This window comes from Salminus brasiliensis, chromosome 21, assembly GCF_030463535.1.
Source record: "Salminus brasiliensis chromosome 21, fSalBra1.hap2, whole genome shotgun sequence".
NCBI classification, from domain to species: Eukaryota; Metazoa; Chordata; class Actinopteri; order Characiformes; family Bryconidae; genus Salminus; species Salminus brasiliensis.
The window spans coordinates 27,404,022-27,417,121 of NC_132898.1; the positions used below are offsets into that span (position 1 = coordinate 27,404,022).

A 13,100-nucleotide genomic window follows, 5' to 3' on the forward strand; every position below is an offset into this window, starting at 1 on the left:
TATTGGCATTACTAGTGCAGTCCCATTCAATCCAAGACTTGATTTATGATTTACAATAAAAACGATATCATAGACAAAGATCCAGTCACAATAAAATGTAACACAAACAGTAGAGCAAGCGACCAAGACTGATGCATATTGCAATAGTTGTATTTGGTTGTCATTCATTTATCTTTTCAAGCCTCATGCGTTGTAATGTGAGCAAGCTTGTTTTGTCAGTAAAAAATGCCTGTAAAGTTTCGTCTTCTTTTTTTTTAGTTTGACATTACCAACACTTACCAAATAGCAAACAGTAAAACGTGTAAAAATGGGACAAAGGAACACTCTAGAAGTAGAGGAGGTCAAGGTTGAGAACTTTCTGAAGGCTAGGCCCAGATCCCTGATGGCAAAGAGGTGAAGGATAAAAAGTGTTGTAACGCATGCAAGCAAAAGCAGTAAAATAGTTGTAAACACATGGTTATAAACACAGCTCATGAACATCATTTAGTTTCTTAACCAACAGCCACACGCTAGTAGATGAGGAAGGGTCCAGCTCAGCAATAGCAATCACACAGGCGTCCTTAAAGGAACACACCAGTGTTGTTCAAGCAAGGATAATCATATTGATGCAGAATGGAAAAAGGGGAAAAGAACCAAAAACCTGCTGAGTCTAAGCATGCTTATGATAGAAGCCAATGGGCAGGTGACTTGGGCAGCAATTGTCCATTGACCTCTATAATAAACACATTTAAAAGTAACCAGTTTCTGTTCATCTCGAAAACAGAAAAAAAGGGAAAAGAACTGACAACCTGCTGAGTCCAGGCATGCTTAGAATGGAAGTCGATGGGCAAATGATTCAGCAATGGCCCATGAGCTTCCATTATAAGTGTGTTTAAAAATAACAATGCAGGATGTAAAACCATAAAGGAATTTTTCACAATCTATTTCCCCCTCTATTCTGAGAACAGTATAAACAGATATTAAATTTACAAGTTGCAATAGATTTTATATATTATATATTTTTTGTATTATTTTAAAACCTCAAGATAATCAAATATTCTTCACGTTATGTAAAGTTCAACTGCACAAACAGGCACGTTAACTGGGACGGCACAACTTCATGCACCTAGCCAACACAACACAGAAAACTTAAGGAGTTACAGAGTAGAAATGTGGATCACAGACTTTTTTTTGTCTTCTTCTTCGTACACCACAGTGCAAACCGTTTGGAAAATACAGACTGTTAGAAAGAATGGGGCACCCATCACAAAAAAACACAGGCATTACATCAGTCATGGGATTGAAATTCCCGAAAATCGCGAAACAATTAACAAGCAATCGCATGAAGAGACGAAAGCAACATGGGTCTCGGATTCACAACGTAGGAAAATGTATTGTGAATTCCCAGCGCTGCCCACTCTATATTCGGATCTACAGTACTGTGCCAAAGTTTTAGACACCTGCGGAAATTAGAAGTATAAATGCCCTTAATCTGGGCAGCAAGTGTTTATGGTAAAAATACTAATAACATACAGAAGGCGTGCTTTTCCATCACTGCTCTCCAAAGTTCTCCTCATGGAGTCTAGTATTATTTATAGTCATCATATCAACACCTGGTTTGGTAAATCAGGGCTTAATGATGGTATATCAGGTGAGCTGCTGCTGCTGCTGCTGCTGCTGATGGAATTGAACACATCCTCCATGCTGTGCTGGCTGGACTGGGGCGCCCAGGAGAAACCTGGAGGAACCAAGCTCTGTTCTTCAGACTGAGAAAATCATGTTCCTTTTTACTGGATTTATGTTTACCTGCATCTGATCTGGAGTTTGTACAGTAAATATTTCTGAATAATATGATTAGGTGCCTAAAACCTCTGCACAGTACTGTATATCACTAACACTGAATGTTTTGCAGTTCACTGGTACCTGGTAATGGTGATTTTCGTTTGGAAAGAAATATCACATTGACATTTTGTGTGTGTAAACGACAAAAAAATGGATGTCTATATGCAGAAATGAGCTTTGAATCCCTGCAGTTAATAGCAAACATTATTCTGAACGCTTTACCATCGTCATATTTTTAGAAATACAATAAATTAATTAGTATCTGATTGCAAAGTTACACTAGTCAACATCACCACCCTCCTTCCACCTGCAGAATGTTGATGTTTGCCCTTAGAAAGCATTGCCCCATGTGGGTACGCTCTTCAAAATAAAAGTCTCTCAACGGTTCTAGGCTTGAATGTAATGGTTCTCGAAAAAAAACATTTAATTAGTATGTGGCTCTTTAAAGACCCCTCCACTGAAAGGCTCTGTAAAGAACCAGAAGAACCCTGTTTAAAACCTTCATTTTCAAGAGCGTAGGTCACATGTGATCGGAAGACAAAGTCATAGCTGGTCAGTAGGAGGTGGGTCCACTTGAGGTGTAAGTTCCCACCTGGCTGTACTCCGTCTGGCCGAGGTCTCCTGTTCCGCTGAAGCCTCCTCCTGGTTGGTCAAAGGTGCCCTGATTGTAGGACTGCTGGTTGAAGGTGGCGGCCTGTTTCTCTGGAGCGGATGTCGGGTACCGGGAGGCTCCGCCCTTGTGCCAGCCAGTCTCTTTAAACACGAACCAGATGTTTCCCGCCCACAGGACAAAGTTCAAGTAGCCGAACACCTAGAAATCCAGTTAAAAGGAAAGTCACACCTGGATGAAACGTCTAATATCACGTGAAGGAAATGTCAGATTTACCCTTACGGTAATTTTCCCACTAACCCACTCCTGACCTCACTAACACTCCCAAATCTCAAAATCCTCAAGCGATGCTCAAAATCCTAATAGAAAGCCCTCCCTGGACTGTAGGGACAGTTCCTCCCACAAAAGCAGGATAAACTCTTTGAATACCCTTGATTTCAGAAGAAACAATAAATGAAAAGGTGTCCCAATACTTTTGTTCATACCTCTAGTTGATGTGGCATCTCTTGAAAAACCCTTTGAAGTAGCAGTAGCAGTAGCAGCAAACCTTTGTCAATTTTGTGCTCAAAACCTCTGATATCAACCATCTTGGCTAACTGGCTACATTTGGGAATGAGGGGTGAATTTTACACATTGGATTGTCCCATTAATGTCCACTTTACTTCCAACCTAAAGGCACATCACACCACAGTACGTGGTTTTAGTGTAAGTGTAATTGAAACATTACCACAGAGGTGTTGAGGCCTGACCAGATGGGTCCGTACGCCGAGCTGCACTTGTTGGTCTGCACTTTACAGGCAGATATCAGCAGAACCACTTCGTCTGGGTCGGTGGCCACCTTCACATCTGACAGGCCTTTCGCCCAGGCGGAGGAGCTCACCAGCCACATGAAGGAGAAAACCACCGTCACTATGAAGTCCTGTATAAGGAAATAAAAACTCAATGGATCCTTCAATCAAATCCAAGCCCTTCTGTAGCATTTCTATCGGCCCATTTGTGAGTTCGGACAATGTCATCAGCGCACAATAATATGGGAGGAGACTGTAAAGGAGGGAGGGGATGTCTTGTAGAACCTTGGTCTTGAGTTTGGGAGGGCCTCTGCTTTGTGGCGGACCCCCTTTTATAAGTGGAGCTAGGATTGAAAGATATGGTTGAATGACTCATGAATGAATGAATTTCATGACTCCACTTATTATTAGGACTCTTTGATAGCCCTAGGACAGTAGAGAGTGGATAATTATTGGCCAAATGTGGCCCAGTTAAGGCTCTTGGGTTATGGCAATGAAGGTCAATGTGTCTTTTATGCATGACATTTAAGCTCACTGCTACATGTGGCCTACACCCAGACTAACATGTGAAATTTCTATTTTGGCCAAAATTGGCCCAAACGTAGCCAGTTGAGGCTGTATTCCATTGTCCAGATCTGGACAAAGTGTTTGTAATTCCATGGCTATAAATGAACAAGCAACAAGCACCAGTGAGGATCAGAAATGTATCATGATTCATTTGCTACCTGAAAGCCTAAAAAGCCCAAGCTAACATTCTTAACTTTCATTACAATAAATCTCAATCTCAACAAACAGAGACCCAGAATTTGAGATTTTCTATGCGTACAATCATTTATCACGACAGCGACACTGCTAGGTCTTCCTGTTTGAGTCATGGGAGGTTACTCTTCAAGCAGACACATACATCACATAAATGAGAAAATCCATTTGCAAGGAGGCTTAGAATAGCCATATCTCGACCCAGCAGCAACCCTTATAAGCTAGAGTTTTATGCAGCTTTATGTATGAGCTACAGCCATTGTTAACAGCTTGCACAAACTATAACCCTGCTGACCTCAAACTCCCCCAAACTCCCCTGTAAACAGACCAACAGACAGAAGTGGTCCAGTATCATTCTGCATAAAATCTTACAATGAAAGGTCCACGGTTGTTCTCGCGGTACGTGTTCTGAAAGAAGATGTAGACCACGGTGGCCAGCAGCGAGTACAGAAAGGCAAATACGGCGATGGTGACGAAAAACTCAGCGGAGGAAGAGAAATCTCCGACCAGGAAGAGGCGCTCCTGGGATCTGCCTTCACATGTGGGGACGTCAAAGTACACCTGGTTCAACCTGTGACAGATGAGAAGAGAGTTCAGGTAAGATTAGGACACATGCTGTCACAATTTATTGACATGAGTGATGTCGTTTAAACAAGTAAATCTAAATTTTACCAGTGAATACAAAGTTCAAATCCAAATTTACAGATATATTATAGTTTCACCAGTAAATAGGGAATTCACAAGTTAATCTAAATTTTACAAGTTAATTCAAACTTTAACAGTAAATAGGAAATTCACAAGTTAATCCAAATTGTACATGTAAATACACATTTTACCAGTGAATAGAAATTTTACAAGTTAATCCGAATTTTACAAGATATCAACATTTTTACCAGTTAATCAAAATTTTCAAGTGATTCGAAATTTAATCAGTAAATCTGAAATGTAAAGGTAAATCCAATTTTTACCAGTAAATAAAGTACCAGTAAATCAGATTATCAAAAATTCTGTACATCCAAAATGTATAGATAAATCAAAATTTTATAGATAAATCAAAATTAAAAGTTACTCCATATTTTACCAGTAAATAGAAAATGTACATGTTAATCCAAATCTTACAAATGAATCCAAATTTAACAAGTAAATTTAAATTTAATTTAAATTTAAGTTATTCCAAATTGTACAAGTAAATACACATTTTACCAGTGAATAGAAATTTTACAAGTTATCCACATTTTGCAAGACATCAACATTTTTACCAGTTAATCAAAATTTTCAAGTAAATTAAAATATGATATATACAGGTAAATCAGTTTTTACCAGTGAATAGAAATTTTACTTAAATAAATGTATTTAAATTAAATTATTTAAATTATATTTAATACATGTAATATATATATTTACAAATTAATACCAATAAAAAGAATGTTAAAAGTCCATTATCCTTAATTTACAGATAAATAAATTTTTTTATCAAAAGTTAATCCATATTTACCACTGAGTGGAAAATGTACACATTAATCCAAATTTTACAAGTAAATCTACATTTTACAAGTAAATCCAAATTCCAAAGTTCCATTCAATATAAGATTACAGGATGTACAGGGATTAAAACCACAGTAGGTGTAAGACATGACTCTTGCTTTTCATATTTCTGTCCATTCGGCCCATTTGTCATGAAATATGAAAGGGAATGGCTACGTCCAAAAATGTTCAAGAACATTATGGCTGCAACCATATACATTTCCAAATAAGTGACAAAATGAACCCCTCAAATTACGATATATTTAACACTTGGCTGCAGTTTATTAGTTCCCCTGTCAATTATCCACCTACAAGCTGAAATGACCTCACAGATTTCGCTGCAGAAGCTAAACGACAGTGACCAGTCAAGTCAAGTCTCTCCCGCCTACCTCTGTTGTTCCCCAGTGCAGGGAGAACCGATTCAATCAATAATCCTTTCAGCAAACCAGAGATAAAACTGAATAAAAGCAACAAGAAGTCAGGGAAGCCTCATGATATCGGATGGTACAAGCATTCAGCCGGTGCCTGAGGGGAACTGGCAGGTGAGATAAGAGGGGAGACAGCCTGAATCGGCATCAAACTCACCTGCCCTTCCTCCACGCTGCCCTGCAGTGATATCACTGGCTGGGGATGGAGTTTCCAGCTAATATTAATTTCCCCATCTCACAATAGCATCTAATTCCGGCTCATCCGTGTGTGATATGCATGGAGTAGGGGCTTGACGCTTATGGAAGTGAAAGGGGAGATCTAAGGGATGCTTCAAAGACTTGTTCCAGCTTCTACACACCTTTTGAGTTTAAGAGTGTATGAGTAGAATATGTGTGTAAGCGTGTGACTGCAGGGGCATCCAGACACAGTTCTTCATTTTAACAGACAGGGTTCGAAAAGAGGGTCCAAGAAAAACAAGGATTTCTCATTTTGAAGGAAGTAGTTGAGATGTTGTGAGCGACACAATATGTCCAAATGTTTGTGGACACCCTTTCTAATGAATGCATTCAGCTCCTTTAAGTTGCACCCATTGCTGTCACAGATATACATGAACCTATTGGCACCATGCTGCCTAATGCCAGACGTGGGATAGAGGGGTATAAAGCCCCCCCTAGCATTGAGCTGTGGAGCAGTGGAAGAGCAGTGTTCTCTGGAATGATGGTTGGTGCTCCATCCAATATTTTTGGGGGGAGTTTGGGATGAAGTGAGGTGGTGATCATCCAACATCCTGACCTCATTAATCCATAACCATCTTAAACTTTCTGTGATTTGTCTCACAGTAGCCCTTCGCAGTGGCATGAGTGCAGAATGAAGTTCAGTAGTAGTTTACTTAAGAGGGTCGGGAGCTGAATCATGGCAGCAGGCTACTGTCTTCACTAGCATGACGCTACAGAATATGAGGTTACATAAATCTCTCAAGGTTTAGCCGTTTATTTAATCAGACAGTCCTATTGAACTGATAGAAACACATTTGAAACGCGTGAGGGTGTTCACTGACCATTTCCGCGAACATCTTACCACCACTGAACTGAAAAAAACATACAATACTATATGGACAAAAATATTGGGACACCTGCTCATTCATAGTTTTCTGCAATTAAGGGGGTTAAAAGAGTTTATCCTGCTTTTGTTGGAGGAACTGCCTCTACTGACCAGGAAAGATGGCTGTTGGGCTTTTGGGGCCAATGGGTTCATGTTTATCTGCTCCAGAGAGTCCTAGTCTATTGGCAATACTCTACAGGGACTAGACAAGCTGTGTCTGTGTGTGCATTTGCACATCTGTGTCAGGACTGTAAACAACCTTTAAAGTTGAAAGGTTCTGTCCCAATTTAAAGGTTCTTTCATGGTAGAAGAAAGGGTGCCTAAATGCCTAGCAACTGTTGCCATGAGCCATTAATGGGCGGAGCATAAATAGGCCAATTAGGTGTCGTAATTAGCTTTGTTCCTGTGCATGTGTGTGTTAGTGTGAGCTGCTCAGTCTTACCTGAACGGATAAGCGAAGTTGATGTTGACGCTGAGGTTGCTGTCAGTCTTATTGACGCAGTCCACACTAACCCGCAGCTGACCCGAGTAGCCTCCACATGTCGCGAAAGCAAAGATGGCAAAAAGCTGTGGACACACACACCAAAAACACACACAGTGTTGTCTGAGTCTGAGCGTTAGGGGGGTCGGTATGTTGGATGATGATCACCACCCCACCTTGGGAGTATTGGAAAAAAGTATGTCTACCAATGGGTGCAACCCTAATTAGCAGAATGCATTCATTAGCAGGGGTGTCCACAAACATTTGGAAAACGCAAAATGCCATTCCATCTACAAATTAGTTTGGGGAATTTCTCATTAGGTTTAATGGAACTTGTTCTTGTCCATGTTCTACAAAGACAGACTCCTGTAAAGACGTGATTAATGCTGCTATAAGCTCTTTATTGAGCTGCTTCCTAATCAATAAGAAGCGCAAAGCAGCAAAAGACAGCATACCTTTTTTTGTGTGTCAATAACTGAGTTAACACTCACTTATTCAGTCGATTATTCAGTCGATCTCTCTCTCTCTCTCTCTCTCTCTCTCGCTCTTTCTCACTCTGTCTTCATTTTTCCCCCCTCATTCTCTCGCCCTTACACTGCGCTTCTTTTATTTAGGCCTCAGCTCCTGAGAGATGGCTAGCTTTAATAAGCATAGAAGACAACCTGGCCACAGCTAAAGTGACTGGCCTGAAACACATTATCTGAGCAATGTGTGGAGAATGGGCTCCCTCAGAGGGAGGTAATACTTTCCACCGTGCCCAGGTACCGCTCCGGCAGTAATGCTGTGAAAAATTGAAAAATCAGAGATAAGCGCATTGACAAAATTCTGGAGGTTCCTCATCAAGTGTTTATTGTATATTTGGACTGAATATTGCCCCTCGGCTGAAGAATTGAGGGGTGTGGGAACGTGAGATCATGATGCAGAAGGGAAAAAGACGGAGGGAAATGACATGTGAAATGCAAACACCTTGGCCCACTTTGCCGCGTGTCATTTATCGGCCGAAAACAAAATAAATGCATAAATCAAATGTGGCAGCTGAGATGAATCCCTATGGACAAGTGTGAAACAATCGCCACAAAAACATGATATATTTTGTGCCGGGATCCAGAACTGTAAAAGGGTTGAATAATTGATGGAGGGAAGGTCTGTTCCTGCTAAAGTGGCACTAAAGAAGCTCTAACTGCTCTACAGAGACTCGGCCATTCAAACCTGTTGAAGTAATCTGACTGAGCTAGCATTAGCTGAGCATGTAGGAAGGAATGTGCAAGAACAGAGGCCAAAGAGGTTCCTAAACGGTTCTTGGCCCAGCGTAAGGTGCTAGGAAAAGTCTATTCTTATATATATAGCCAATGGCCAACTTCTTTACCATGCATTGTTAGAACCCTACCCACTGTATTTTGTGCAAAGGTTCTTCATACCAAAAGTGGAACCTAGAACCGTAATTAAGAGGTTTTCCTTGTATATGAACAACCATTTACCAGGCAGAATATAATTCAAAGGGTTATTTGAGTTGTCACAGTTTTGGAGTTCCAGCTTGGACACTTCGGCATCACTGGGAGTCCAAATAGGCTCTGCAGGGTCTGGTAACTTTAGCCACAGATGAGCCAAGCGGCCATGAGTTCAGCAGTGCCATCTGGATTCGCTAATTCGCTAATAATTACACTTTGAGTGGCGCTAATCCAGTTGGCGCTAATCCAGTTGGCATCCACCACATGCAAAGCAAAAATGGCAGTAATTGCATAAATGCCATCACACGTTTTGGATTTGTTATTGGAAACACCATCAAAATTCTCTCTCCAAATTCCAGGGCTGTATTGCTATTTGTTAAAACAATGCAGCTGCCTGTTAACCAAGGCCGCAGCTAGCATGATTAACAATATGTGTGCCAATCATGAGTGTGTGTGTGTGTGTGTGTGTGTGTGTGTGTGTGTGTATGTGTGTGTGCACATTCTCTCAGCGATGGACAACAAGAACATCCACCTTTTCAGAGAAATTACCATAAATAAAAGTTGTGCTGGCCTGCAGGTGTGGTCATAAATGAGTTTTAAGGGGGTCTAGTTACAGCTTGAGGGGGCTAGTATGGAAGCTGTTGCTATGTCCCAGAGATGTAGTGAGGTTGACAACCACCATCTACCCAAATAGCCTAAAAATAATGTTCCACTGCAACTTAAAAAAAAGGTAAAACAACTGCTAGCCGTACATTGACATCTTTTGGTGGTAGCACAGGAGATTAGAGAATTGTAGTTGTAATTGAGTTGTAGCTTTTAAGGCCTGCGTCGGTGGTTGGAGATGCTAAATTTAAAACCACCATCCCAACATCTGCTCCAACACCAGAACATCCTTACTTTGAAAGAAATGGTGGATATACCAGGTTCTTGTGAGGTTCTTAGCTAGCTAGGTTAGCTCTTACACTAACATCCTACCTCATATCCTCACAAACACCTGACACATCCACTTCGCCAGAGCTTCATAACCAGACATAACCATTGTGCGGACATTTGCGTGGATGTATTAAGTTAAAAGCCTTCAACCACAGGTGCAGGACCTTTTCTAATTTGGATATGGCGCTCTGCAGCACCATCTTTTTGTGTTGTGTTGGGAAACTAGTTAGCTAGTTCTGCTCTAAACAGCTCTAAATAATGTTACAATGGCCAGCTCAAGCTGGCTGACCAGCTTAGCTCTTGACCAGCGTAGGGTAAGTGTTCGTTTGAGTTCGATGGTAGTGAGTAGTTGGTCTACAAGCATGGTCAACCTAGCAACCAAGCTAGACCACCAGTATGAGCAAGCTTGACCAAATGCAATATCCACTTACTCCAGCTTAGCAGCATAGGGTATGTTTATCACTTTGACCCTCAAAGCCCAGCTCAGACCATCTGAAACCTAACTAGTAAAAGCTGGATTTTTTAAGCAGGGGAGAAACACAAGTACAAATCCCATTGCATATTTAATATACATCAAAATATTCAAGTTCGAGTCCTACACTCTCAAGCTCCACTGACCGATTTCTGATTATGCTCTGAATTCACAAGAAAATTTACATTTTTCATTCAACACGGCACTCTCGTCCAACCAACAAGTAGCCTACTAGATTTGGGTGTTCTTTAACTAGATTATGGGTTCAAGCTTGGATTTAACCAACAATACCTAAAGATAAGTACAATCAAGAAGACAGAATTCTGTGAGAGATGTATTTAAAAACCTGGCCTTGAGATACTTCCACACTAACTAGGGTTGTCACCTTTCCGAAATGACAATAAGGGACTACAAACATTTTAAATCTCGGATAATGTATATATATTATATATATATTATATATTATATATACGTTTTCTCTTAACTAATATATTTATTTATGAACTATTATTCCATTAGTATGCTTTGTTCTATTGTTATATTGGCGAATACAACTAAATATTAAATAAATGATCATTGGACTTAACCTCAACATCCTAAACAATCAATCAAACCACAATAGTCTACTAAAATAAGCTTTGCCCATTTTACAATTTGCCTTGTAATCATCTCCACTGACGCTGTCCAGCCAAGGATGTGCCTCGTCCCATTTACGTCTGGATTGGACATTTATGGAAATATGGCAACATTTAAGTGCCAAATAAAGGACGATTCTGTATTTTACGGGACAGGTGGCAACCCTAACACTAACCAGCATTACCCATCGTTATTTCCCCAAGATCGATAGTTACGCAAATAACATTTGGGCTGAAGAACATGTTGCACAAAGTGCAACAAATGATTGAGGATCAGGCAGACTTGCTCCTTCTGTGTTCATCTTTACTGTGCTCATAATCCTATGATTGTACAATGATCCTAAAAGTGGTGCACTCTGATGGACTTTCAAGCTCTCCAGGATATCTGATTTCAGTTTTGATATATTTTGTGCCAGAGTCCAGAACTGTAAAAGGGTTGAATAATTGATGGAGGGAAAGTCTGTTCTTGCTAATGTGGCACTAAAGAAGCTCTAACTGCTCTACAGAGACTCTCTGAGCCATTTGAACCTGTTGAAGTAATCTGACTGAGCTAGCATTAGCAGAGCATGTAGGAGGGAACGGGCAAAAATAAGGCCAGACAGGTCCCTTAACAGTTCTAGAATTGGTGTACAGTGCTGGGGAAAGTCGTTATTCCCAGAGAACCATTACAGTCTGTGGATTTTCTTTATACTTTAATGTACTTTGTTTTCCTTACCTTATGTAGATGTACACAGCTCTGTTATGATTGGCTGCCCTGTACTGCACTCCATTCTAATAGGCTGAAACGCCTCATATAGGCCTCATAACTTCGGTAAGGGCTAAACTGCCATGGGCTGTATATATTTGTATGTATATATATATATATATATATATATATATATATATATATAAATTGATATATTTACGTGTGTGGGTTTTTTGTGACATCACAAAACTAAAGAAATGTATAAATTACTTATAAATTACGCCAATTAACCCACCCCTTAGTAGCTCCCCTTAGCACTAGTAATGCTCCCGACACTGGGGGGGTACTTAATGCATGTCTGCTCCAATACACACGTAAATCCAGCCACCACCTCCTTTCAAACTGATGCAGATGCAGCATTGCCAGGCAGCTGACATGCTCGGAGGAAAGCGGCAGATCCCCAGCTCCACCGCACCAGCTAACAGACGCCCGCTATAGAGTGACGAAGGGAAAGAGTGTCATCTACCCATCCGGAGAGAGCGCTCTCTAAGACTCCAGCCTCTGATGGCAAAGTGGCATGGCACAGAAATTAAACAGGGTGGCAGTGCAGTGCGTTAGACCGGTAAGCCACTCAACATGTGTCATGTTGAGCCCATCAACATGACAAAATTTCCACTGATATGATGATCCATCAGATTGACTCTTTAAAAATGTTCTTCACATGTATACAACATATTAGTAAACATGGTTCTTTAAAGAGTCATCTACTGAAAGGTTCTTCAGGGAATCAGAAGTGGGGTTCTAGCCCAGGCAGACTTCTACCCCATCAATAATTCAAGCCTTGTAGCACAGAATATATCAAAACTCAGATCAGATATCTGGAGGGCTTTTAATACAGGTTTATTAATACGATAACATTATGATTTCTGTGAAGTTTTCAAAGTCTAAGGCTAAAGTCTAAGTCTTAGTTGTTAGAATTTGGTTTTTAAATGGGTTCTTCTGCTTTATAGCTCCAAAAAATAAAAACCTTAGGTAAGAAGTAAAAATGTCCAAAATGTTTTTTTAAACATGAAAATTGCCTTTAATGCATTTTGGGACCAAACCCTCCACACAGCACATTTCTACAGAACTATATTGTATAGATACTGCATAGCATTGATGAACCTTGCAAAAAAAAAACCTTGCATCTTATTTTTTGCTGTATGACTTTTTGGCATAATTTGAATCTGGCAGTTGTTATTTATATTATGTAAGAACTGATAATTGATGACATGTCTGTAAACCAACAGAAATGCTCCCAAATGACATATAATAATATCTTTTTCCATTGACTTCCATTGAAAGTTAACAAGGTTTTTTCCTTCTCCTGTAAAGTTGCCATTTTGGAGATACAGCGTGACTGCGATGATGTAGT

General features: G+C 40.2%; 1 protein-coding gene across 2 annotated transcripts in view; it reads right to left on the reverse strand.

Moving 5' to 3' along the window:
* Positions 1 to 13,100, reverse strand: part of synpra (synaptoporin a) — a 37,124-nt gene continuing 24,024 nt past the window's right edge. For both annotated transcript variants that reach the window (XM_072665700.1, XM_072665699.1), the window contains 4 exons: positions 7,475 to 7,599; positions 4,351 to 4,549; positions 3,159 to 3,350; positions 1 to 2,632 (listed from right to left, as the gene is read on the reverse strand). In XM_072665700.1, coding sequence (XP_072521801.1) covers positions 2,375 to 2,632; positions 3,159 to 3,350; positions 4,351 to 4,549; positions 7,475 to 7,599 — 774 coding nt within the window. In that variant the 3' untranslated portion in view covers positions 1 to 2,374. The remainder of the gene's footprint in view (positions 2,633 to 3,158; positions 3,351 to 4,350; positions 4,550 to 7,474; positions 7,600 to 13,100) is intronic.